Genomic DNA, 25,324 nt, shown 5'->3' on the forward strand with positions numbered 1-25,324 from the left:
TAGATAAATATATTATTTTATGTCTTATTTCATAATATCGTTAGATAATTCTTTTTAATATAAAACTAACATAACAAACCTTTAAAATGTAGCATTTATGCCATAAGATGCTGGTATTAATGTGAACTATATATATATATATATATATATATATATATAGGGTTCTCATCCTTTTCATTGTATTTTAGTTTCTTTTATTGAGATTTTATGATTTAAACACAGTTTGTTTTTACGAAAATTAATTTTTACATGAAAAATATTTTTCATGAAAATTGTTTTCTAAGAAAATGTTTTCTATAAAAATATTTTTATTATTTAATCGTAATATTAAATTAAGGGTGTGTGTGTATATTATATATATGTTTAAGTGTTTCATGTTTTAATAAGATTGTTAAAATCACTCTATTTTTTGATAAAAGAAAGTTATTTTCTTTAAAAATGGTTTAGTTTTCCATTTAACTGAAAAATTATTTTCTGTTGACTCATTCTCCATAGTGTTTCAAAATATTTTCTGTAAAATAAATGAAACTTTAATCTATAAATTTTAATTTTGAAAGTTAAGCACTATTCAATTATTTTTAAGTGGCAAGGATACAATTACTTTATGTAATTTACCCGTAAAAATGCACTCAATGCTTAATGAGCAAGGATTTTTTTTGTTTGAGTATTTATCTTCAAGAGGGAATTTTCTCTAGTGTTACAAAAATTGACATAATTATAACATGTTGGATATGCAAAAATGAGATCAAATTTGCCTTATCAGAATAGCTTCCAAGTTTGAAATTTACAGTTTTACACTCATGGTTCATATGGAAATTTGTTATCCCATTCTTTCCGGAATTAAAAAATTCATACACATTTGATTAGCAAACAAGTCACCCCAGTCCACCTGCATTGGAATGTATGAAAGCTATGCTTTAAGTTTTTCTTGTTTTTGATGCCTAAGGTGAAGATCACTGAAAATTTCTGAAAATTTATGCCTGAGAGCTTCTGCTTCACAGTAAGTATGAGGACGACAATATTAGTCGGATGGTGAAAAAGTTTCACATTTTCCCTGTTTCTGAGAGGATCCTTTCAATCTCTTCAACAAGTCTTTCCTTTTCATCAGCCAAGTCATCATTCTTTTTCTGAAGCTCTTCTATCTGCTTAGTCTGTTCAGAATCCTTCCTGAAATTGGTAAGTAAACAAACAAATTCCGGATTACGCCATATACAAACCATCTGCAATCAAAACCAACATGATCTTGCATAATCTAAAGTAATATGGATTTACATCTTCAACTTTTCTTGATGTAATCCCTACAATCAAGCATTTTTAGAACTTGAAAATTCAGGTCAACTTTTTACCTTTCCATCAAGGTATCTAATGCAAATTTAATTGCAAAGGCACAAAATTTTCAAGTTTTTGGGACTATATTGTGAAAATTGAAAAAAGCTGAGTACAAGTGCATATTTAATCCCTGGTTATTGTCATTACCTATTCATGAAAGACAAATTAAGTTTCAGTGACCGAACTTCCTTCTCAAGATTTTCACACCTCTTCAAGACAGATTGCATATCAGATGGAATTGCTGGCGTTAAATTCCTTTCCTTTGCCTCTGCCATTCTGCATCACAAAGAAATTCAGCTTAGAGTAAAGCTTACTCTCAACATTATACATATTAAAAAAAAAAAAATTTCCTTTTACAATGTTCAACTTAAATTTGTTTTAGCCATTGGACTAGTAGCACAACTTGTGTTCTAAGAGGTCCCCCACCCCCTTCCAATGAATAGAATAACTTGAATTTGTTTTAACCATATAATTATATACCACTTCATGCTAAACAAAAGGGTCTACTTGGGAGAAATGAATTGATGGCACTCCTAAAAGGAAGGCTTATTACTCATTCATAATCCTACTGAGTCTGATTCTACCTTGTAATATTTTTGCACTGGAAGTGGGGCTGCAAGCAGGGGCGGAGCTAGGAATTTGAGTCAGTGGGATCAATAAAATTTTATTTTACTTAATTCAAATGAAAAAAAAAAATACTATTTAGAATAATAACTAACAAAAAAAAAAAAAAACTTTCACGTTTCTTACTTTAGTGGTTATTTTGTTTGGTTCTAGTGTTTATCTTCTACTAGTTTTTTCCTAGTTTTATTTCATTAGTAAAATTTAATTTTTTTATGATAAAAAAAATAATGCATGCCAATTTTTCATACATAACCAAAATAGAGTAAAAATTAAAGAAAAATAATTTCATAAAATAACAAATGAAAACACGTCATTTAGATTTAAGCATATTACATAAAGAAGCACTTTAGCATTTATCTTATTAAATGACTGGGAAGCTCTTAAAGTTGTAAATTTATGATAGCCTTGGTGACTTGATGAATTTTTTTATCCTTTATTTGAAACATTCATCTATATTCAAAACAATTATATTATGTTTTTCACAAAAATATAAAAGAAAAAAAAATGCAAAGTCAATTGATAAGGAATGGAAAAAGAATAAAACAGAGAGATAAAAGAGGGGAAAAGTCGTAATTCTTGTGAATATGAGATTGGGAATAAGACCAAAAATAGCACTAGAATAATTAAGGCTTTCTTAAAATATAACATTAATTAAGAAGATTTTTCATTTTTTTTTTATTTTAAAACTCAACTCAACTCAACTCAACTAAGCCTTTATCCCAAAAATTTGGGGTCGGCTATATAGATTCGCTTTCTCCACTCTAAACGATTTTGGGTTAAATCCTCAAAAATGTGTAATGCTTCTAGGTCATGTTGTACTACTCTCTTCCAAGTCAATTTAGATCTACCCATTTTTTTCTTTCTATCCTCTAACCTAATATGCTCTACTTGTCTAACTGGAGCCTCCGTATGTCTATGTTTCACATGACCAAACCACCTCTATTTCCTTTTTCTCAACTTATCTGCAATTGGCACCACTCCTACCTTTTCTCTAATACTTTCATTACGGACTTTATCTAGTCTAGTATGGCCACTTATCCACCTTAACATTCTCATCTCTGCAGCTCTTATCTTAGACGCATACGACTCTTTCAGTGCCCAACACTCACTACCATATAACATAGCCGGTCGTATGGCTGTACGGTAAAATTTTCCTTTCAACTTATTGCGAATCTTACGATCACATAAAACTCCCGTGGCACATCTCCACTTCAACCATTCGGCTTTAATCCTATGACTTACATCCTCCTCACATCCCCCATCTCCTTGAAAGACTGAGTTTAGATATTTAAAGTGATTACTTTGGGACAGTACCACTCCATTCAAACTAACTCTTTCCCTATCACCAGTTTGGCCTTCACTGAACTTGCAATGCATGTATTCTGTCTTCGTTCTACTTAACTTAAAACCCTTTGACTCTAGAGTACTTCTCCAAAGCTCTAGCTTTCTATTGACTCATTCTCGTGTCTCATCTATCAGAACAATATTATCCGCAAACATCAGGCACCAAGGAATACTCTCTTATATATGTTTCGTCAATTCATCTAAAACTAATGTAAAAAGGTAAGGACTTATGGCTGATCCTTGGTGTAATCCAATTGAGATCGGAAAATCTCTTGTGTCTCCTCCCACTGTGCGCACAATAGTAGTTGCTCCTTCATACATATCTTTCAACACTTGTATGTACCTAATAGATACCCTCTTTTGTTCTAACACATTCCATAAGACATCTCTTAGAACACTATCATAAGCCTTCTCCAAATCAATAAAAACAATTGTAGATCTTTCTTCACATCTCTATATTTCTCCATCAAGCTTCTAATGAGAAAGATCGCTTCCATAGTTGAACGACCGGGCATGAAACCAAATTGATTGAGAGAGATAAAATTATCATGACGGAGTCGATGCTCCACAACTCTCTCCCACAACTTCATAGTATGACTCATGAGTTTGATTTCCCTATAGTTTGAGCAACTCTATATGTCTCCCTTATTTTTAAAAATAGGTACTAAGATACTCCTACTCCATTCATCAGGCATTTTCTTTGAGTTTAGAATCTTATTAAATAATTTAGTTAACCATGCCACTCCCATATCTCCCAAATACCTCTACACTTCAATTGGTATTTCATCGGGTCCACAGGCTTTACCCACTTTCATTCTCTTAAGTGTTTCCTTTACTTCTAAAGATCTAATCTTTCTAGTATAATTCACTTTCTTTTCTATTGTTCTATAATCTATATTCACGCTATTACCATTTTGACTATTATTAAAGAGATCATTAAAATAATTTTTCCATCTTTCTTTAATGTCCTCATCTTTTACCAACACTTTTCCTTCTTTATCCTTAATGTGCCTAACTTGATTGAGATCTTGACATTTCCTTTCTCTCCTCCTTGCTAATCTATAATTATCTTTCTCCCCTTCTTTAGTTCCAAGTTTCTCATATAACTTTTCAAATGCCTGTGCTCTTGCTTGACTAACTGCATTTTTTGCCTCTTTCTTTGCTATCTTGTACTGTTCATATGCCTCATTACTATCATATTTAGGTAATTTCTTATACCATTCCCTTTTTCTCTTCACTGCCTTTTGTACTTCCTCATTCCACCACCATCTCTCTTTTGAGGGTGGTTCATGTCCTTTAGACTCTCCAAGTACTTTTCTAGCTACTTCTCTAATCTTTGATGCCATCTGTATCCACATATCATTGGCGTCCATATCCAACTTCTATACTTCGGACTCGAGAAGCTCATTTTTGAACTTCACTTGCTTTACTCCTTTGAACTCCCACCACTTTGTTCGAACTACACTATTTCTTCTGACCTTACTTAAATTGTTCCTAAACTTGACATTTAAGACCACCAACCGATGTTGACTTGTTAAAGCCTCTCCTGGAATGACCTTGCAATCATTGCATAGAGCTCTATTTGTCTTCCTGGTTAAGAGGAAGTTGATTTGGCTTCTATGTTACCCAATTTTGAAAGTCATTAAATATGACTCTCTTTTTATAAAGTAGGTATTTGCTAGTATTAGGTTGTATGCCATAGCAAAATCCAGGATGCTTTTTCCCTCCTCGTTTCGACTTCCAAAACTAAAACCTCCATGAACATTCTCATAACCTTGTCTATCACTTCCTACATGTCCATTCAAATCTCCACCAATGAAAATATTCTCTTCATTCGGTATGCTTTGTCTTAAATCATTCATATCTTCCCAAAACCTTTGTTTACTCTCACTGTCTAGTCCTATTTGTGGGGCATAAGCACTAACTATATTTATTGTTTCTCCTTCTAGTACTAGCTTTACTAGTATAATTCTATCTCCTACTCTTTTCACAGCTATTACTGCGTCTTTCAATGTCTTGTCTATGATTATGCTCACTCCGTTCTTATTTCTCTCCTTTCCGGTAAACCACAGTTTGTACCCTGAATTACCAACTTTCTTACTTTTCCCTCCTACCCATTTAGTCTCCTGAATGCAAGCAATATTCACCCTTCTTCTTTCTAAGGTATCCACAAGCTCCATTAATTTTCTTGTAAGTGATCCAACATTCCAAGTACCAACCCTGATCCTCCTCCTAACCTGCTCCTTCCTAATTGGTCTCCTTCTATAATATCTTCTATTGTTTTCTATGTCTATCTTGTATTCTGTTTCACTATCTGTTCTCCTATTTGTCCTATGGACTAACTTCTTTACCCACACCCGTCCACGATGTGGGAACCCTTGCTCACTTAACACCACACCCGGGCGCCAGCATGGCGCGTCGCTTTCGGTGAACGCCCTACACCCTTGCATATTTCTCACTACACCTGGGCTCCGATGTAGCGCGTCGTTAGTAGAGGACACCCCAACGTTTATATCATTTGAATCCATATCATAAGGTGTAACGAAATTTTTACACTGGTTGTCACCTACCACAACCCTCCTCCTTTATCTGGGCTTGGGACCGGCTAAGCGCAAACTACTTAGGCAGAGTTTTTTTTTTTTCAATTGACTTAAAATTCCACATAAATATATATAGGGAATTTTTTTTAAAATTTATCTTTATTTAATGGTACATCAAGTTTTATATAATTATTTTAAAAAAAAATTAAATGAATTATTATATTTTGTTATTAATTTCCATTGAGTCATTAATAATTTGTAATTAAAATTTTTAAAATTTATATATATATATATATATAAAATTTCTAAAAATTTTATAAATTCAGTGGGGTCAATTGACCCCGCTGTTGGCCAAGTAAATCCGCCCCTGGCTGCAGGCCTCCAGAAACTCCAGGCAGAAGGCTAGTCCTCTGTTTGGGATCAAGATATCTTATCCATGATGCATGCTAGAAGTAGCTCTCAGGCATCTAGTTTCTAGTGTTCTGATATTTAACTGGCTATTGTATTTTGAGGGATGGTTGTATTCCCAATTGACTCAAATGCTAATCACCTTGTCAGTTCCAATAGCCTGATTTGGTATAGTTTAGATTACATCCATCTTTAACGGCCTAAACCCAACACTTTTCAGGGATTGGAATATTTGCATTTCGTTTTGTTAATTGTTCTTGACCTGATTTTGCCTTCTACATACAATATTAAGTGAAAAGATTCTTGTATCCAAATGATTATTACTATTATTATTAAGACTTTTCTAATTTCAAGGGATGAGAGGAGGGAAATCAATCTGTTCCTGAAGCAGGGAACAGGAAAAATATTCTAAAAATTTATGAATAGTGAACTTGCAAAACAAAAGGATGACAGTTTAGCTTACTTTCGCGAGCGCTCCACCCTGCGCTTTTTAGTTGTGTCGACCTTGTCCACTGCATAACTTCTATCCATCAGAAAGAATCATATGATTGTATAACAACTAACACTAACTTCATCTGCACAATTGATAGTTTTTGTACAGTACTCAGTTACTGTAGTAACCATTCTATACAGAATGAACAAGAAGTTTCCAAGTGCAAGATTAACATGGTTTCAAAATAACAGCTTTCAGACACCCAAAATAAAAATAAAGCCTCTAATTGTAAGTCATTATTGGTTTAAGAAACTGTTTTCCATGTTCATATAGACTGACAAGGTTGCCAATGTGGAATAGCAAAATATCGTGCTATTGAAGTTATATAAAGGCATACAGATTACCTGAGCCTCCTGATGTCACAGATCCATATCGAACTAGCCCTCCCCTCTAAGACAGATTACCGGGTAAGCAGTAAACAAAATAAAAGGAAATGGGCAAACAATTCAAGATTTATTCAAAATTCTTGATTCACCATCTGAGAAAGTAGAATACCTTTCCGTCATCCTTCAAATTTTTAATTATCCGTTCTCGAAAATCTGCAGTTCAAATGTAAGATGCTTGAATTACATAGCAACTAAAATGTCGAATTCAACAGGATAAAAAAGAAAAAAAAAATTATGTTTTTCAGATGCCAGGAAGAAAGAGTTAGTCATCAGTCTATTCTATGAATTTTCTTTTATTTGCATATAATCATTTCTGGTGAAGGCTTAAAGTTTATATTTTATCTGCTTATGATCCAAATTCAGAACTATTACATGGCATAGACACAGTCCTCTTCTTATAAAATTAAGTATGCTTGTGCCTCGAGGCTTTGGCTTAGGTGGTATACTGCTGGCTGGAGATTGAGGCGGGCTTGACATGCAAAAGTTATGGTTATTTATGATATATATAGTATGTGAATTAACCAATTCAATTGATTTTATTTATTGAACAGCAAGTTGAAAGAACACTGAGCAAAACCCTGGAATTCAGTGGCAAAAATTTGGTGCCTTTGAACACAACATACACAAGTCATTAGAGAAATGAATTGAGGTTGTTATGATAAATGAAAATAATGGATAATTCAATTGATTATATGCATTCATCATCATATGAAGAGTTTACCTTTGGCTTTAGGTCCATTCTCTGAACTTGTATTGTTTCCAACTTGTTTCCTGGAGCTCTCAAAAATGCTTAGAGTTTGGCTGGAAATGCTGGGACCATCACATGCATCAAAACCAGAGGAAACTACTGGTGCAGCAGCAGAAGATTCACTTTGAGAAGGTTCTCTAGAAACTGTGCACAACTGAATTGGATTTGTAAAATTTACAAAACCATCCAGGTCAAGATCTATGGGTCCCTGAACTGTTTGAAATCCTCTAGTGTCCTTGACTTGGTCAGAGGATATTTCTTGGTAAGTTTGTGGAATTTCATAAATGCTGTTACCATTTACTTGATCAAAAGTAGAGTTCATAATAACTTGTTGAGCATGATAAATTGCATAAGAACTATCTTCAACAGTTTCTTTCCCAATCTTCAGGTTACTGAGCTTCTTGCGTTCCAGTGTACCCTTAAGCATGTTCACAACAGAAGAAACTTTATCTACATCTCCCATTTGTGGGGTGTTGAAAGTAGATGAGGATGAATTGGATGGAGACATGAATGCACCCAATTGATTGGCAGTGTCATGCATAGGAAGGTCACTAAAACCATTCGGATCTGCAAACTCTTGATTCAAATCATTTATGCCATTTCCTAAAGTTGTCTGAGCACTTTGCATAGCAGCATATCTCTTCCTGCAAAATAAATAGATAATTAATAAAAGTTTGCATTGGATATACTTGTAATGAGCTTGTCTATGATAATGCTGTTACCGCAGTTCAGAGGACCGACTTCTTGTCATCGGTTGAGAACTATGAAACCAGGTCTGCATTAAAGACAGGATGAGATATTCAGATATCAGAAATCATGAAGATTCGGCAGATAATGAAATAAAACTGACCTTGGCCAGATATAAATTACTAGCCTGCACACTTCTTTCAGCAGCATTCCAATGACAATTGTGACCAAAAAAAGAAAGATGAATCAGAATAAGTTTCAACTGGGAATTAACCATGTAACAGAAGACATCAGAAAGATGAAGTAGCCACCTGATGTTGAGGTCACTGGAGGTTCCATCAGTGACTGTGTTATCTTGTGTAAATAATACATCATTGCTTCTTTTCTTTTGTAGCGTACTCCCAGGTTGCTGGCTTGTCAAATTGGCTAGTTCAGTAGATATCCTGCAATATTATCAGGAGTATTTTTATGAATAATGGAGATATTTCCACAAATCTAATTAATTAGTTCACCCTTCCAATGTTAGATCTAATGTGATTCCTACAACATGCTAACATAGTTAGTGTTAGCACATTATTTGACACAGAAAATGACTCCACATAAAATCAATCATCCCATATCTAATTCCAAACAGAGAGGAAGACTACAAAATATTATGTAAAGCAGCAGACACAATTAATGAGTCGTTCTATGTCAGGATTTATCACTTCAATCTACTCACCTCCTGGATGCTTGCCGGGTTCGATGTGCTATACTTGAGGAATTATGGCCATGATTCTGAAATATGAACCCATCAGTTGCAAATGGAAAGAAGAATAATAAGAAAGAAGTATATTGGAATTACAGGAGGCAAAAGGAAAAGGGGGAAACTTTTTTATTTCTACACCGCAAATACTGCAGGAATAACAATTTATAATGGATCATAGCTTATATTTTGTCAAGGAAAACTCATAGGTTTCTGAGTAACACTGACATAATAAAAAAAAAAGAATAAGATTTCTAAATGTTTGTGATTCATATGCTTTCAATAACAAAAAAACATTTGTTGAATTGAGATTAGCACAACTGGTACACCTGCAGGTGAAGAACTAAAAATAAAGCTGAAGAATTCTTTGGGTCTAGTGCATACAAAAAACAACAAATGAAACAAGTATTAGACTAATAATAGACTCATTTTCCTATACAAACCACAATGTTTTTCTTGATTCTATCATAGTTTTAAGCCAAAGAATCCAGTTCTTTGTTTTATTTTCTCTCCTCCAAAACCCAAACAAAAAAAAAAAAAGAAAGAAAAAAAGAAAAAAAGGAAGTATGCGGATGCCTAGCTTGTTGAAGAACAACCAATGAGTGGATCTGAAATTAAATTTAGAAAAAGAAGAAGATTTTTTTTTTTTTTTTTTTTTGCTTGCCTCTCCATTAGTAAGCCAGCTTTTGAAGAGCTCTTCACTATCAGTGCGAAAGTTGTGATGATGAGGAGAAGAAATATTCTTAAAACCTAACATCTCCATGGTTGGCACAGGCATCCCAATTGAGCTCTCCATCAAAGATTTCAGAAACAACTCTTCACTTGTGTTTCTATGCATTTCTGATGCAAACCCTTTTCCCTCTCCCATCTCTACTCCTTCAAAATCACCACCACCACTTCTCTTTTGCAAATTACTCTCTTAAGCTTTACAAATGAATCATCATCAATTCATCATCATCAAAGCTGTCCTTAATGTTGTGTCCACCATTGACCATATTATAGCTTTTATCTATTCAGATTTTCCCATCAAATCACCACCTTTTTTGTCATAATCACTTGTATAAACACAGGAATCAAAGATTTAATCATCAACAACTATACCCACTTGGTGCTACAATCTTTGACTTGTTAAAGAGATTCTTTTTCTTGAAAGGAAATTTCACTTGATGAAATTTAAGAATAGGACAATGTCTCTTTTTTTTATTAACTCTCCTTTGACCCCTTTTAAATCAATTTTCATATTCTCTCTGTCTCACTCCCCCCCCCCCCCCCCCCCTCAACTCAAAGTAAAATTCAAGCTATGTTATGTGGAAGTTAATAGGATAATCACAAGGTTAATATAATTCTTCTCTATCAATGATTTTTACTTTAATAGTATTAAAAATTTTTTATAAACTTGCGAAATTTCAAATTTAAGTATTAATAAAATCAGATTAATTACAATTTTATTTTAAAATTAAATAATAAAAGAGATATTTTTTTTTATAAATTTACTAAAATGATTAAATGGAATTAAAAAGATAAATTTAATATTATACACAAAAAATAACTCATATATTATCTAAATGAAAAGAACAAAATTATGATAATTTGACATAAAATAAATAAAAATATGCATTTTTTTTACTAATTAAGTTGAAACTCAATAACAATAGAATATAAAGTATGAATAAAACAAAGCTTAGTTCAATTTTAAAATGGGTTCTTGAAATTCATCTTTCTTTGTCTAACTTAATAATTTAATTTTTATATATTTTTATTTATTCTTTTGCACTTAAACCAAGTTTGATAAATGACCTACCTTCAACATTTTGGATTTTTTTTTTTTTGATAAATTACAGAGAATATTATTAGAAATTCCCTCTGATTTACCAAAACAAGCTAGGAATTAGGATTTGAAGCAAGAGATGAAAATTTTATATATAAATCAATTGTTGTAAATTTTTTTTAGTATTTTTTTTTTATCGAATATAGATAGGCATATACACGAGTTTAGGAATTCAGGAAAGGGACACACTTCTTAAAAAAATCATGACAATTTTAAATTTATCAAAGTATGATAAACCTTATAAACTCACACACACCCATTTATAATCGATGTAGGATTTTGAAATATTAATCTATTGACAAATAGGCAGCTCTAAATTTTTTTAATATTGAGAAAAGGAGATTGTAGTCATGAGATGCGAATTTAATATGTGTTATAAGTTAATTTAATTTTATTATTATTAGAGTAAATTATTTTTTTAATCTTCGAATTAATGGTTTAATCTATATATTTTAATTTTTTGAAATTGAAATTCCTTCCATTTAACAAAGCATTTTATTTTTAATTTAAAAAAATCAAAATACAGATACTAAACTATTAATTTTTAAAAATTGATAGATATATGTGTTGATTTTTACATAATCTAAGGATGAAAAATTAATTTATTTTTAAGGGTATTTTCATCATTCACTAATAATTAATGGAAATTTAACAGAAAATTTAAAAAAAAAATCTTCAATTTAATGGAGTTAAAATGCAGGATTAAACCATTAATTTTGACGTAATGCAGAGGTAAAAAAGATAATTTACCCTTTTTATTATATTATTTACAATTCAATAAATTTTTTATAAACTAATATGTTTAATTAAACTTTAGAAACTAAGTAGTAAAACATCCTAATATTAATATATGGTATCTATGGGCAATTGGGCATAAGATTCCAATGTATTATCTACTTGTCTTCTTCTTTTACTATGACTTTAACGGTTGAAAAATTTTTAAAATTAATAATTTAATAATTAATTACTAATTAATTAACTAATTAATCAATTAAAAAGTTAGACTAGTTGAGATAGCGCTTTCATGCTTAGGGAATGTCTTGCGTATGCATGTTATGTTCCTAAATAGCCATCCGTCTCCCACGGTAGCCCATAATTAATTCATATTTTTATAATTTTTTTTAAATTGAATTAATATAATAAATACTGATTTTTTAAAAAAAATAAAAAGGATAAGAAATTTCAAAATAACAAACAATAATATATTTTTCAGTGAAATATCATTTTCCCAAATAACAATTAAATTTTTATCAAATTATTTTAGAATATCCAATCTATACTTTATATTAAGTAAAAAAAAATTGAATTATTTAAATAAATTAAAGAACAATGATTTAAAACATATCATAAACGAATTTTATTTAAATCAATAAATAATGATATAAAATTCATTATATATATATATATGCTTAATAATAAAACTAAAGGTGAATTATTATAGAAATATCGAAGCCTTGATTTTAGAAAAAGATATTAACATTTAGGCTCTATTTATTTTATAGAAAATATTTTTTAAAAAATATTTTTATATCTTTAATATTTGAGTATTTAAAAAAATAAATAAGTAGAAAATATTTTATTAATTAAAGAAAAAATTAAATTATTTTTTAAAAAAATAATTTTCTTTTTAAAAACAGAATGTCATTTTTAAAACTTTAATAATTTTATTAAAATATGAAGACATTTATGCATGATATAAATATATATTATTAATTTAATATTATAATTAAATAATAAAAAATATTTTTTAAAAAAAAATTTATAAAAAATATTTTTTATATATAAGTTATTTTTTTTAATAAAATAAACAGAATTTTAGGCTAATTTTTCTCCTTTCATTTTTTAATTATGTTCTAGTGAATGAAAACTTAAACCCAAAAATCCACACTCTTTGCATCCATAAAATAAAAGAATCAAAAGATTAATTAGAGTGTGAGTTAATATAAGTATATATTGAATTCTTTATGCCTCATTTTTTTAATATTTTTTAGGAATGAGAGGAAAAAAGAGTAGAGTAATGATCACTCAAGTCCCAAGCAAGACAAAAGCTATTTGAAAATATTTGTGGGATGGTCCATGTATGAAAGAAGAATGTCATTTGGAAACAAATGGCATATCACCCTTTCATTCACTTCAACATCACAACAACAAAGAAAATGCCTAACATCAATATAATTTTTTTCTTTATTTTGCTTCCACTAACTTCAAGTCTTGATTTAAAAAAAGAAAAAAAAATCAAATCTTGACAATAATTCTAACGCCCATTGAACTAATTGACATAGAAATTAAAATTTTATTAAAATTTAATTTAATTAATTTTTTTTATTAATTTTTATATTTAAAATAAAATAATTTATTCATTTTTAATTTGAAAAAATTTATTTTTAGATAAATAGAAATAAATATAATTGTTTGAGAATTGAATTCTTTTATTTCAAAAGAAGCCAATAAAAAACATGATCTACATACATATTTAGATGGAAACTCTTTATTTGTTTATATATATATATATATATATATATATATATATATATATATATATATAAAATTAGTTTAATATTAGAGTCAAACAAATAATGAAAAATATTTTTATATTTTTTAAAATAATTTTTATAAAAAAATTATATATAAATTATTTTTTATGAAATAAATAGAAATTTAACTATTTTAATTTTCCTATGGACTATGAGGACATTTATTTTCTTGTCTAACAAGATTCAAACTAGGTATTAATCCTAGTAAGTATTTTATTTTCTTGATTGTCATTTCTCATCTTAATTTTTAGCATTTGTCTTAATATCCTATTTAAAACTAGCAAATTCAAACTGAGTAATGTATTTATTTATATCTTATGATTATTTTTAATATTAAGAAAAGAGGAATTGCAGTAAATGAAATGTGAACTCTTAAAGAATAAGAAATAAATAATAAGGAATTAATATGATAATAAATAAAATAGTAAAATGGGGTTTGACCATCGAGTTTAGTGGTTAGAAAGTTTGAAATTGCAACGAAAAGAAGTGCTTGACAATCGTAATTCGGTGGAATATTTAATTTAATAAATTATTACCGAGAGAAGCCGGCAATTCTTTTATTTTATTTTATTTTTATAAGAAATATAACTTTTAGATGATGACATGCTCAACAGTGCATATTTTTGTAATTTTATAATAGAATTGAAAATTAATAATAAATTTTAATTTTTTACAAAAAAAATTTTGAGTTAAACTGAATAGAGTAAAAGAATAAATAAAATAAAAATATAGAGATTAACTAATATATTTTTTATGAAAAAAATAATTTTATTAAAATTATTATAATTTTAATAATTATTTATTCTTGTTACTAATCCGTGTGTCTTCTATCTTTGATAAAAAAAATAATAATAATATATTTTGCAAAATAAAATAATCAATTTTGTTAAAATAGTAAGACTAAAAAGTAATTTTTTCTTTTTTATTTCAACCGCAAATGTTGGAAATACAGGACTCAAAGAGCAGCACAATACAAAAAGGATACTACAAATTATGTAGGAAAGCACCACGTTAAATCTAATTCTCAATCAACTATGAGAAGAAAGAAATTGCACACTGCTTGGAGGTGAAATTTTATCCTAATAAACCCACATTGTCTTTCAAGATCAATTCAACGGTCAAGTTTCCAATAACTTAAAAAGTGTACAACGAAGCTTACAAGGGCCCCATTCAAGTTCTGCAATCTAGCTATCCTGCTGGCCTGTCCAGTAGCTTCTTTGAAAGCAATCTTATCTGCAAAAATCTCTCAAATGCATTTGGTAGGAGGTTTCTCACTAACCTTCCAGCTCTTTTTATGAACAAAATACAATGAGGGCCTGTCTGCAGAAACACCACAATGTAAATTTCAATATACAAGGAGAAACAGACAAATAATTGCTTGTAAAATGCAAAATGAGTTTGAAAATCAGTTTAATATTATTCTCACTCCTCCAAAGAATCCTGGTTTGGGAAGAAGTATATGGCCCCCAAGTTATTGCATCTAATAGTCAAAGTTCAACAGCTAACTTTTCATGGAACAATAAGGTACCTTGTCTCAAATGGCACAAGCTAGTATATCTCATCGTCAGGGACATCCGGCGTCAGGAATTTCATTGGATCTTTACGCATTTCCTCATAATTTAGCGTTGGTTTTACCCTTTCTGGTACAGGAGCCAAAGGAATGATGCTATCTCTGTCAATAACCCCATCAATTATTCCATATTCAACAGCTTCTATTGGAGACATATAACGATCTCTATCAATGTCCTTTTGAACTTGTTCAGTTGTGCGACCAGTGAAACCTGAAATAATTCTGATGATATTATTTTTGTTATGCATAATTTCTCGCGCTTGAATCTCCACATCTATTGCTTGCCCACTAGCGCCTCCAAGAGGCTGATGAATCATGATCCTTGCGTTTGGCATTGCAAAGCGTTTGCCTTTTGTGCCACCACCAAGGATTATAGAAGCTGTTGATGCTGAGATGCCAAGGGCAACTGTGGAAACATCAGCTCTCACAAGTTGCAACACGTCATAGATTGCCATTGTAGCACTGATGCAATAATGTTAAATGCAAATAAGCAGAAGAACTAAACCAAAGTATTGCAACAAAATAAATTGTCAGTGCCATAGATTGACCCTAGGTTGCATTGGAAAGAAAGTGAACATTAATGCAATATCACAATGTTCAATAGTCTACTTCTAACAAATGAGCATTGTATACTCTAACCTATTACTTTTGGAATAGGGTAGAGGAATAGAATATATATCTATATCTGACATGGATTTTTTTTTTTTTTAATTTTTTACTTACATTTGGAGGATATTGAACTACCCATATTTGTTCTTAACATCTGATACATGTCTGACAAGAAAAATCAGTAGAAAGTGAGGAGTGAGAGTGACATATTACTGATACATATTACCATTGTTTTTTACATGGCATTTGATAAATGTACTTAGTCTACAATAACCTTCAAACATGACTCTTCCACTTTTCTAAAGTTGAAGAACAGCAATACCACAACCAGCCCAACAATTATCACATTCATTTCTCATTCTCTTCCTGGGGGCAAGATGTTGAAATGAGAATCAGACATCGTCCTGTGGATATTATATCTATTTAGATCCATTACATCAAGAAGTATGAAGTCAAGACAGTAAAACCTCCTTGCATATACCATGGTTATAGATGCCCTAAAAGAGAAATGCAAAGTTACTGTCACCAAACTAAAGACAATAACAAATTAACAATACTGCCCTAAAAACTTGGGATAAGCATTATTTTGTTGAGGGCCATGCATAGCACAAGTAGTTTTGGATGGGATTGAGACTGTAAAATGGTGAAGACTTTTGGGCAAATTATGTCAATGTACACACAAATCATATAACATTGTTTATTTATTTTTATTTCCTTAAAAAATAATGTAATTAGAGTTTTCTATTTGATGTGCTTTATGCAAGCTCATCCTGATATTTGTCATTGTTGAGAGGTGGTTGAAAACTGGAAGTATTTAGCCACTATTACACTGAGACAAAATCAGTGTTGATGAAGCAACTGAGATTGAATCGAGTGACCGAGCAGGTAATGTTCTTAAATCTTGAAGTCAAAAATCGTAGAGCAAATATAAGTTGTTCTATGATGCATTTGGTGTAGCAGTTAGGCAAATGGCTGACAACATTGCAAAAGTCTACGCAGATGATTCTCATAAAGTGAGTTGAGAAAAAAATTTGCAAAATTTTATGAGAATGTAAATCAACAACCGGACTTTCATAGGCTTAAGATGTGCTCAAAAGTGATGGAAGAAAATGACATGCAAATTAATAATTGTACAATTGTTTGAGTCGGATTAGTATAATGTGTTATGTTTAAGTGGTACCTCTTTTGGACTTCTATCTTGTGATACTAGTTTATGTAATAGAAGGACATATGAGTAGGGACTCATTTTTCTTTGACATGTAAGCACATAACTTCTAATGGGGCTATGATGAGTGGAAATATAAATATATTTACATATCTTTAATTATATGTTATTCTTTGTATTTACTTATTTTTCTATTCTTTCATTTACAATTCTAAAGGATTGTCCAAAGTTCATGGTTATAATGTCAACCCGAACTGGAATTGCTATTCCAATTCAGCTATCCAAACAAAGCCTTAAGGAAATTTGTGAACTTCCAAGGAAAAAGTATATATATCAAACAGAAGAATGCAACTTGCTAGTTAAAAATTTATTTTAAAGTGTCATTTCTCAAAATGAAATTTCCCATAAAAAGGGCTTATGAAAACCAAATGAGACCTACATTAAAAAAAAAAAAAAAGAGAAAGTTCTCCATTTTGTTTTTGCAAATAAGCCGATCCTCGTATTTACTAGCAGATCCTTATCTAACCATGTAACCATCTATGATCTTACTTCACTATCCTAATAACCAAAATATTACTCTAACCTAGTATCGCACTTGATAAGACCAAAATGGCTGTTACATTGAAACCCATAAACTGGCAAAAACCATTGATGAATGATGTCAAGTTATTATCTTGCAAACAACAAAATACTATCTAGTCTCAAAAGGATAATAAAAACAAATAACTAGAGCACTCCAATATATCATTGCTTAATTCTTTGACAAGAGGTATTCCGATCTGTATGGGTGATGAAGGCATAGTCATTTTGTATTAAACACTGTCATTTTTGTTATTTATCTAGTTAGCTGATTGTTTTGGATATACTGTTTCTTATCTATTAGAAGAGAGTAAATAGCTGAGAATGAGCAGTTTGTTCTGTGTAAAAAGAATAATAGAATCATTAGCCCTCTTTCTTGATTCTTCTAGAATTTTTTTTTCCCTTCTCTCCATTTCTTCCTTCATTCCTTCCCCTTCTCTCTACTTTCTCAGCTGCAAAACAAGAGTTAGGCCTGAAAATATCAGGTCCTAAAAATAATGCTTTTAATAGGAAACATTCTAATATTTAACATCTCCCTGTAAGCACTGAAATTGTATTAAAAAAGAGGTAAATCTCCATTGAAAACCATCACTTTTGTTGAATGAATGTAATTACGCCTTTCTTCTCTAACTGAGCTTATGCCCTTTAGGCCATTCAGAAAATTCACTTTCAGAAAATTCACTTTAGAAGAATATCCTTTACCTCTATCACCCTTAACTGAGCCATAAGCCATAAGAGGCCAACTTTGTTTATCTTGTTTTTGTAAGCTTGAAAAAGAACTACTGTTGTTGAGGGCACCTAAAGTGTCCACTGGGCCTTTTAGCATCTCATATTGATGTAGAACAAAGGGAAAGAATCAAGAAGAAGAGAAATCAAGGATCAATCCTTGGAAAAAGAACTAATTTTCAACAATTTTATTTAATATCAATAATAATCATAGTCAAATACTGAGTAATAGAAAATTAGCTCTATTTATAGAGCTTATAACCCTAATCAAATTAAGAATAGAAATCCTAATTCAACTCTAACTAGGAATACTAAATAAGATAAATTAGGAAATAATAGACCTAATAACAATAGAATTCCTAAACAATAAAAACTCTTCAAATTTCCTAATTCTATAATAATTAAAATTCCTAAATAAAATTCTAAACCTCCTATTTTGCATTATTCTCCCCTGGATGAAAAAAATTCGTCCTTGAATCTTTAAGTACAGGACAAGTAGAAACTGTATTAAGAGAACAATCAACTCTTCATTCTTGTATGGTAGCAACTAGCTTGAAATCAAGCACTTCATGCTTTCCTTTGCATCTCTAAAAGGATCTAGAGAAATAAAATCAATCTTGTTAACAGTTGAGAGGCTCTTCAAATCATTAGGAATAACTTGATTTTCTTCAATCTCCATTGAAGTTTCCATGGCTTGAGTAGCCTCATCAGTTTTTTGCTCTATAATAGGCTCTTCAACAGGTGTATGTTCAATATTCAAATCTTAGATTCTTCAAGTTGTTCCTTTTTCACTTTCACCTTCAACTTCAAGTTGCTTTTCAATTTCAAGCTTCTTATTGTTGCTCTTCTTATTGTTGCCTTGCTTTTTCAAGACTTTTTGTCTTTATATTTTCAATATTTTTTATTGTATCCAACTGTTATCTCAATTGAAACAATTATGCTTCTTACCAAGCTTCAAAACATTCAACTTCTTTATCCTTAACTTGTGATGAGCCTGTTGACCATGATAGTCATTCTTACATTCTTCAAGTGCTCTCTCCCTATATTGTAAGATTATTTGTATGTCTTGATACTCATCAAATAAACTGTAAGAAGCATAATTAGGACCACCAATAAATCCATCAAATAAGATATTTCATCAACCTTTGTATTCTTTGAATTGTATCCCATAATTCATCTGATTGTACCTTAGAATCAGTGATCTCATTATGTAGTCCTTCATTATCGGTCCAACACATGATATTCAAATTAAAGAAGCATACCTCATTCAAGAAAACTCAAATATCTCCTTTTAGATGTAGCACAATCTACTATTGGAGAGTGATGTGGGAGGCTAAGGAGAGCAACAGAGAATAGAATCAGTGCAACAGAGAATAGAATCAGTGCAACACAACTCAGAGCAAGCTATGTGAAATCTACTTCAAGCTGTGGTGGGTTCAGGAGTTGGTCTGAGTTGACCCATCGGGTTTTAAAGCTGAGGTGTCGGAATGGGTTTCCAACCGCGAGAATGGGTAGATTGGTGACTGGAGAGCTGTTAGAATTGATCAGGTGCTAGAAAAGTCTGAAAAATTTGCAGGTCCAAATTCAGGTCAAATTTGACCTGGTCAAATCTTCTTTTTCGAGAAGCTGCAGGTGATCAGAACAGTGTCCAAAGGGTCGCTTGGTGCCAGCGAGTGCTGTGCCAATGGTGGCTAGGCTGCCTGGTAGCCAGACGGTGGTCGATATGTGAGAAGGGTGCTCTCAGTGATGGGTTTCTATTTCTCACGACTCGATTTCTTTCTTTCTTTCTTTTTGTTAAATAGTAAACTAAAGGAAGAAAATTTTTGATGAAAAGTAGAGGGAAATTTTCAGGAAACAATGCAAGGTTTGAAGTTCGAGGAAGCTTATGGAAATTTGGATTAAATTTAGGCTCTGGTACCAAAATTGATGTAGAACAAAGGGAAAGAATCAAGAAAAAGAGAAATCAAGGACCCATAATTGGAAAGAAAACTAATTCTCTACAATTTTATTTAATCTCAATAATAATCACAGTCAAAGCCACCAAATAATAGAAAATTAGCTCTATTTATAAAGTTTACAACCCTAATCAAATTAGAAATAGAAATCCTAATTCAACTTTAATTAAGAATACTAAATAAGATAAATTAGGAAATAATAGACCCAATAATAATAGAATTCCTAAACAATAAAAACTCTTCAAATTTCTCAATTCTATAGTAATTAAAATTCCTCAATAAAATTCTAAGCTTCTTATTCTGCATTACATATGTACGCAAAACTATGAAAATTGAAAGAAAACAGCATTGTTGATGATGTAATTGGGTATATTCAAAGGCACAAGATAATAACAAAGATGCTATCTTCTAATTGTATGTGATTTGATAATTCACTTGCTTAATTTCTTTCCATATCATTTAGATACTGATAGACATTTAAAAAATTTTAAATAGCTTATGTAGGATCTGGACCTATGACTTTTGTGCAATATCCAAAGCTCTCTCATTTGAATCAATAGGTTAAATTTGTCATGATGAGTGATGTAGGGCATAAAAGAAAAAGGTTTGACTTTGATTGTTTTGACATTAGAGTTAAAGAGTTTGGTACAATTAATGAAGGTAAAAAACAAAGAATCGGTTGGATCTGATTTACAATGGAATTTTTTTGTAGAGAGTTGCGTAAATCAAATAAAATTACTACCCTCAGACCAACAGAGTTTAGAGCACAATCCCATCATGAACCAACATACTTCATAGAATTAGATTACATCACACAACTAAAAGCACAATTGATAAAATTTATCCATTCAAAAACCAAGTCCCTAATTTGAGCATAATTCAAAAACCTCCTCTTTTATTTGAATAGTAGACTAATTAGGACTTCGTTTAAATTCATACCATAGACTGAGTTTAAGTTCGTAAAACATACAACTCAGCTCATCCTTGCAGATATGAAAAATTACTAAAAAAAATCTATTACTGAACTGTCAAAGCAACCTGCAGAAATAACTAACCTAATTCCCTTACAGAAATCTCCACGCCACTATCTCACCAAATCAAAGCTAGAGGTTAATATGTCAGTCCTTACATGTTTCTTTTGTAAAATTTGAATTGTTTCGTATCAGTGAGATTTTTCAATTTTCTTCCTGTTCTTTTCACGTAAGTTACTGCACATTTTGGCTCAACAAGCCTTGCATTTTACAAGCATGCAACACTTTGGACCTAGCTCCTACAACCCAAGTCACCTAAGTTCACCAGGAGTTACCAACTGCTTGCATAGGACAAATCTGAAGTAATATGCTGTTAAGATTTTGTGGAAGTTTAGTGCTTGAATAACCTAAATTCTAGCAATTATTCACGACAACCACACAAACTGTCCTACATCACAACTGCTAGCAGTAGCTCAATGCTAAAAATTACCCTATTAGAAACAGAGATGGAGAGTCCTGAATTAAATAACAGTGCATGTTTTACATTTGATTGTGAAATAAACTTTTTAGAAGAGTAATTGAACGTCCATAAGCAGTCTATTCCAAGAAAGCTTTCTACAGCCACAGATGCCATTGTTCCTAGCTCTAGTTTAAAAAGTAAAACAAATAAAATAGTTCCCTGCGTAGAAAAGGGATAGTATCCAACACCACAACCAACAGCAAAGAAAGGGCTCAGAATATGATCCATCAAATCAACACCTTATTCAATGAAAAAAACCAGCTAAAATAAATTTATTCCTTCCATCAAATGTTTAAATGACTTAAAATATGTTACTACTCACATGGGGAAAAAATAAAAATACTTGTAGCAACCCCATGAATTCCACACTACTTTCAAAAGAAATGCCAGTTCCTCAGAACTAAAATGTCAGATGTTTACTTCAAAAAAATTTTCCAGATTAAGTTACCAATATAACATAATAAAAAAAAAAATGATCCCAAATCCCAAATACTAATGTAGCATACACAGGCCATACACCATTATCTACGAAGCACTCTTGTACTCACGATGCAGTCACTACTTATCTTTGGAAGACAGAATAGAACAAATCCCACTAATTTGGTTTGACTAAGGCCTCTAAAGCAAACATCTTTAATTATAATTAGAAGAAAAAAAAAAATAGCACAGGCATTTACCTGAGAGAGCCTCCAGGACAATTGATAAAGAGGCGGATATCTTTAGTTGGGTCTTGAGCATCCAAAAGCAACAATTGACTGAGAATAGCATCAGCCACGAAGTCATCAATATTGTTACCCAAGAACACAATCCTCTCCCTCAGCAGAAGCCCCATGGCATCGGCCTCCGCTCCCCTCATGGCGGTGGCGGGTGTCTGGGGAGCCGAGAATTGGGGAGTTAGGGTTTTGGAAGATTGGAGGGAGGTTTTGCGAGATGGGAAATTTTTGAGGGGAGAAGAGATTGGATTGAAAGTGAAAGGAAGAGGATGGGATTTAGAAGAACGGAGAGAGGGTCTAAGAGAGGAAGCTAAACGTGGGGTTGCTGGTGAAGAAAGCGAGAGCACGTCCATGGCTTACACTCTTAGCAACTATCTATCAGTTTGCGAACAAGAGAAGAAGAGAAATACACGCAATCTAGTTTCTGCTGGGGTGATACAGAATCTAGGCCGGGGTTTGCGTTAGAGGAATTACCACCCGATCCAAACGATAGAATTTGATTATTTTGATAAAAGTAAATTTGATTTGAATCAATCTTCAATTAATAATTATAAAAGCTTTTTATTTTTTATTATTGATTAGATTATTATTGATTTATAATTAAATTAATTAAAATAATTAAATTTTTATTAATTAGTATATTAGTTATAATTTTTATTAATAATATATTATTTATAATTTTAATTTTTATTATTTTATAATAATATTTAATTTATAATTATTTTTTATTAATATTAAATTATATTTAAATATTTATACAAATAAAAAATTATTAATATATTTTAATTAATTAATTAATAATATAAAATATCTATCTTGTTTATCTTGTTTTTATTAGTTAATTCTATTATAACTGATAATTGATAGATATTTTTTATTTTATTTAAATTTAATTTTTTTTAATTTTTATTTAATTTAATTAATATTTTTAAAAGTGATTAATAATTTAGTTAGTTTAAAATTTAATTTAGTTATTCAAATGCTCACTCTTGATTGAAACTAGAAGTAAATTCTTGTAATTACATGCGACATACTCCATATCAGTTGGATTGTGAGTTGAATTTGATTTTTTTTTTTTTTTCCTTCTTTCTCTTAAGAGAAATTTTTGAGATAAATTGTATTAATCATTCCTTATTTATAGGGGTTATTTTACTTTGATCATTGAATTTTTATTTATTAAAATAATATTATTTAACTACTCAATTGCTCACATGCCACTTCCACTTAATTTTTTTTAAATAAAATTACACTCACTCATGTTCTATCGGATTAATTAACACTCTCCTCCCTCAATAATTCTCAATTTTTCTTTGATTTACAAAATATTTTTTACTTCAACAGGGAAACAAACCATCCATGCAATTTCAAATTTACTTCTTCATCATCATTTCTTCTCTATGGAGGTCCAAACATTCAAATGAAGCAACTTTCAATGGTCAAGAGATTTTATTCATCAAAGCAAAAAGGGTAACCTAACATGTTTGTCAATATAACAAGCACAACTATCTAGATTATATAAACATAATTAAAAAATTCAAAAAATATTATGAAAAGCATATGACATATCACAATTTGGATGACCTAATCCACTATACCAAACTACCAAGACAATTTGGAAGCACTAAATGCAACTAGAGAGGAGATAGAGGAGTGATAACATGAAAGATTTTCTTATTGTGGTTGTCTTTCACAGAAAAATCAACAAAATCAAAATTAATAGTATAATCATTATTATGAGAAAAAGAAGATTAAATTTTTAGTTTAATGAGGAACAACTAAAACATCATACAATTGAAAAGATGAATTTTGACAAAAAAAAAAAAGCAACATGGGTAATTGATAATCAAGTACGATTACCCACTTAAATGGTACCACTAATATTATAAACAAAATGTAGACCCCTAATTTTTATTTCCTGAAATATATATATATATATATATATATATATATATATATATATATATATATGAGGCAATGAGAAACTCAATGATGAAAGCTTCAAAGTATTAGAAATATTAAAAATGTATAAAAAATGAAATATCATATTCTACATTATTAAAATAAAAAAAAAGAATAATAATAATTAAATAGGTTTGTAGAAGAAAAATAGAAAATAATAAAATATGTTAGAAAGAGTCGTAGGACTTGTAAGTAAATAAATAAACCTCCAATTCTTTAGTTGGACCCAACTCAGTGCTGTACTAAACCAAAACAAACTCAAGGAGTGCTAACTAGAGCAAGGCCCATTACTCCAAACCTATTTTCGGCTAAGGTGGTGGGTGAAAAGAGAGTCTAGTCTTCCTTTTACACTTAAAAGAAAATTATACCAAAAAAGGAAGAACTTAAGGGATGATATTTGGGAAAAAAAAAAGTATAGAATAGGCAACTAATATCTCCTCTTGGTTGAAAATCATAGAGAAACTAGAAAGGTATCTGTTATTTTTAGCTAAATGAGAGGCTGATCTGCTCTCTTCATCTAAATAGGAAGAAATCTGTAACAAAATTAGATCTTTTTCTATATAAACTTAGGTCGATTCTTCTTATATAGTGATATGCGTATAAATACACCTCTTATATTCTCATAAAGAATCACTCATTAACAATCATTGGCAACCACTTTCTCTTAAACCTAACAGCCACTATCTTGCTCTCACATGCCAACCTTACTTCTCTTCTTCTACCTTTTTTTTTTTTTAATTTCTCAAAGGTAAGACATAGTATAGAATATAATTTAATCATGTAAAACATATATACATCTCTTTCATGCACGTGTAAATATTCTTGAGTTTCTTTTCATGTTTGGAATGAAACTATTTTGAAGACATATCATAAACTCTGTTTGTGTTCTTT

General features: G+C 30.6%; 2 protein-coding genes across 3 annotated transcripts; both read right to left on the bottom strand.

Annotated features, from left to right (window-relative positions):
* Positions 1-732: 732 nt before the first annotated feature.
* Positions 733-10,517, bottom strand: LOC110670273 (protein CYCLOPS). Of its 2 annotated transcripts, none has more exons than XM_058141096.1 (11): positions 9,969-10,517; positions 9,281-9,336; positions 8,871-9,002; positions 8,723-8,753; positions 8,595-8,647; positions 7,846-8,516; positions 7,234-7,277; positions 7,083-7,128; positions 6,709-6,757; positions 1,477-1,605; positions 733-1,167 (listed from the first exon to the last, which is right to left on the bottom strand). In XM_058141096.1, the coding sequence occupies exons 1-11, from the start codon at positions 10,170-10,172 to the stop codon at positions 1,044-1,046; spliced, it is 1,539 nt and encodes a 512-aa protein (XP_057997079.1). In that variant the 5' UTR covers positions 10,173-10,517; the 3' UTR covers positions 733-1,043. The 2 variants fall into 2 exon arrangements, with proteins under 2 accessions (XP_057997079.1, XP_021687939.2); XM_021832247.2 differs by having other exon boundaries at positions 8,723-8,756.
* A 4,050-nt stretch (positions 10,518-14,567) lies between these two features.
* LOC110670275 (ATP-dependent Clp protease proteolytic subunit 4, chloroplastic) lies at positions 14,568-22,984 on the bottom strand. Its single transcript, XM_021832253.2, has 3 exons — positions 22,439-22,984; positions 15,195-15,698; positions 14,568-14,986 (listed from the first exon to the last, which is right to left on the bottom strand). Exons 1-2 carry the CDS (start codon positions 22,825-22,827, stop codon positions 15,215-15,217), a joined length of 873 nt encoding a protein of 290 aa, XP_021687945.2. The 5' UTR covers positions 22,828-22,984; the 3' UTR covers positions 14,568-14,986; positions 15,195-15,214.
* Between the last annotated feature and the right edge of the window lie 2,340 nt (positions 22,985-25,324).

Source organism: Hevea brasiliensis, chromosome 18 (genome assembly GCF_030052815.1).
Source record: "Hevea brasiliensis isolate MT/VB/25A 57/8 chromosome 18, ASM3005281v1, whole genome shotgun sequence".
Classification (NCBI taxonomy): Eukaryota; Viridiplantae; Streptophyta; class Magnoliopsida; order Malpighiales; family Euphorbiaceae; genus Hevea; species Hevea brasiliensis.

What these genes read in the sequence shown, in the direction of transcription:
- LOC110670275 (XM_021832253.2), bottom strand. Translation starts at nt 22,827, where the DNA reads ATGGACGTGCTCTCGCTTTCTTCACCAGCAACCCCACGTTTAGCTTCC. An exon ending in TGTCCTGGAGGCTCTCTCAG is followed by an intron (nt 15,699 to 22,438) that starts GTAAATGCCTGT and finishes TTATTGCATCAG; the next exon opens with TGCTACAATGGCAATCTATG.
- LOC110670273 (XM_021832247.2), bottom strand. Translation starts at nt 10,172, where the DNA reads ATGGGAGAGGGAAAAGGGTTTGCATCAGAAATGCATAGAAACACAAGT. An exon ending in TCCAGTGACCTCAACATCAG is followed by an intron (nt 8,757 to 8,870) that starts GTGGCTACTTCA and finishes TGCTGCTGAAAG; the next exon opens with AAGTGTGCAGGCTAGTAATT. An exon ending in AATTTGTCTTTCATGAATAG is followed by an intron (nt 1,168 to 1,476) that starts GTAATGACAATA and finishes TACCAATTTCAG; the next exon opens with GAAGGATTCTGAACAGACTA.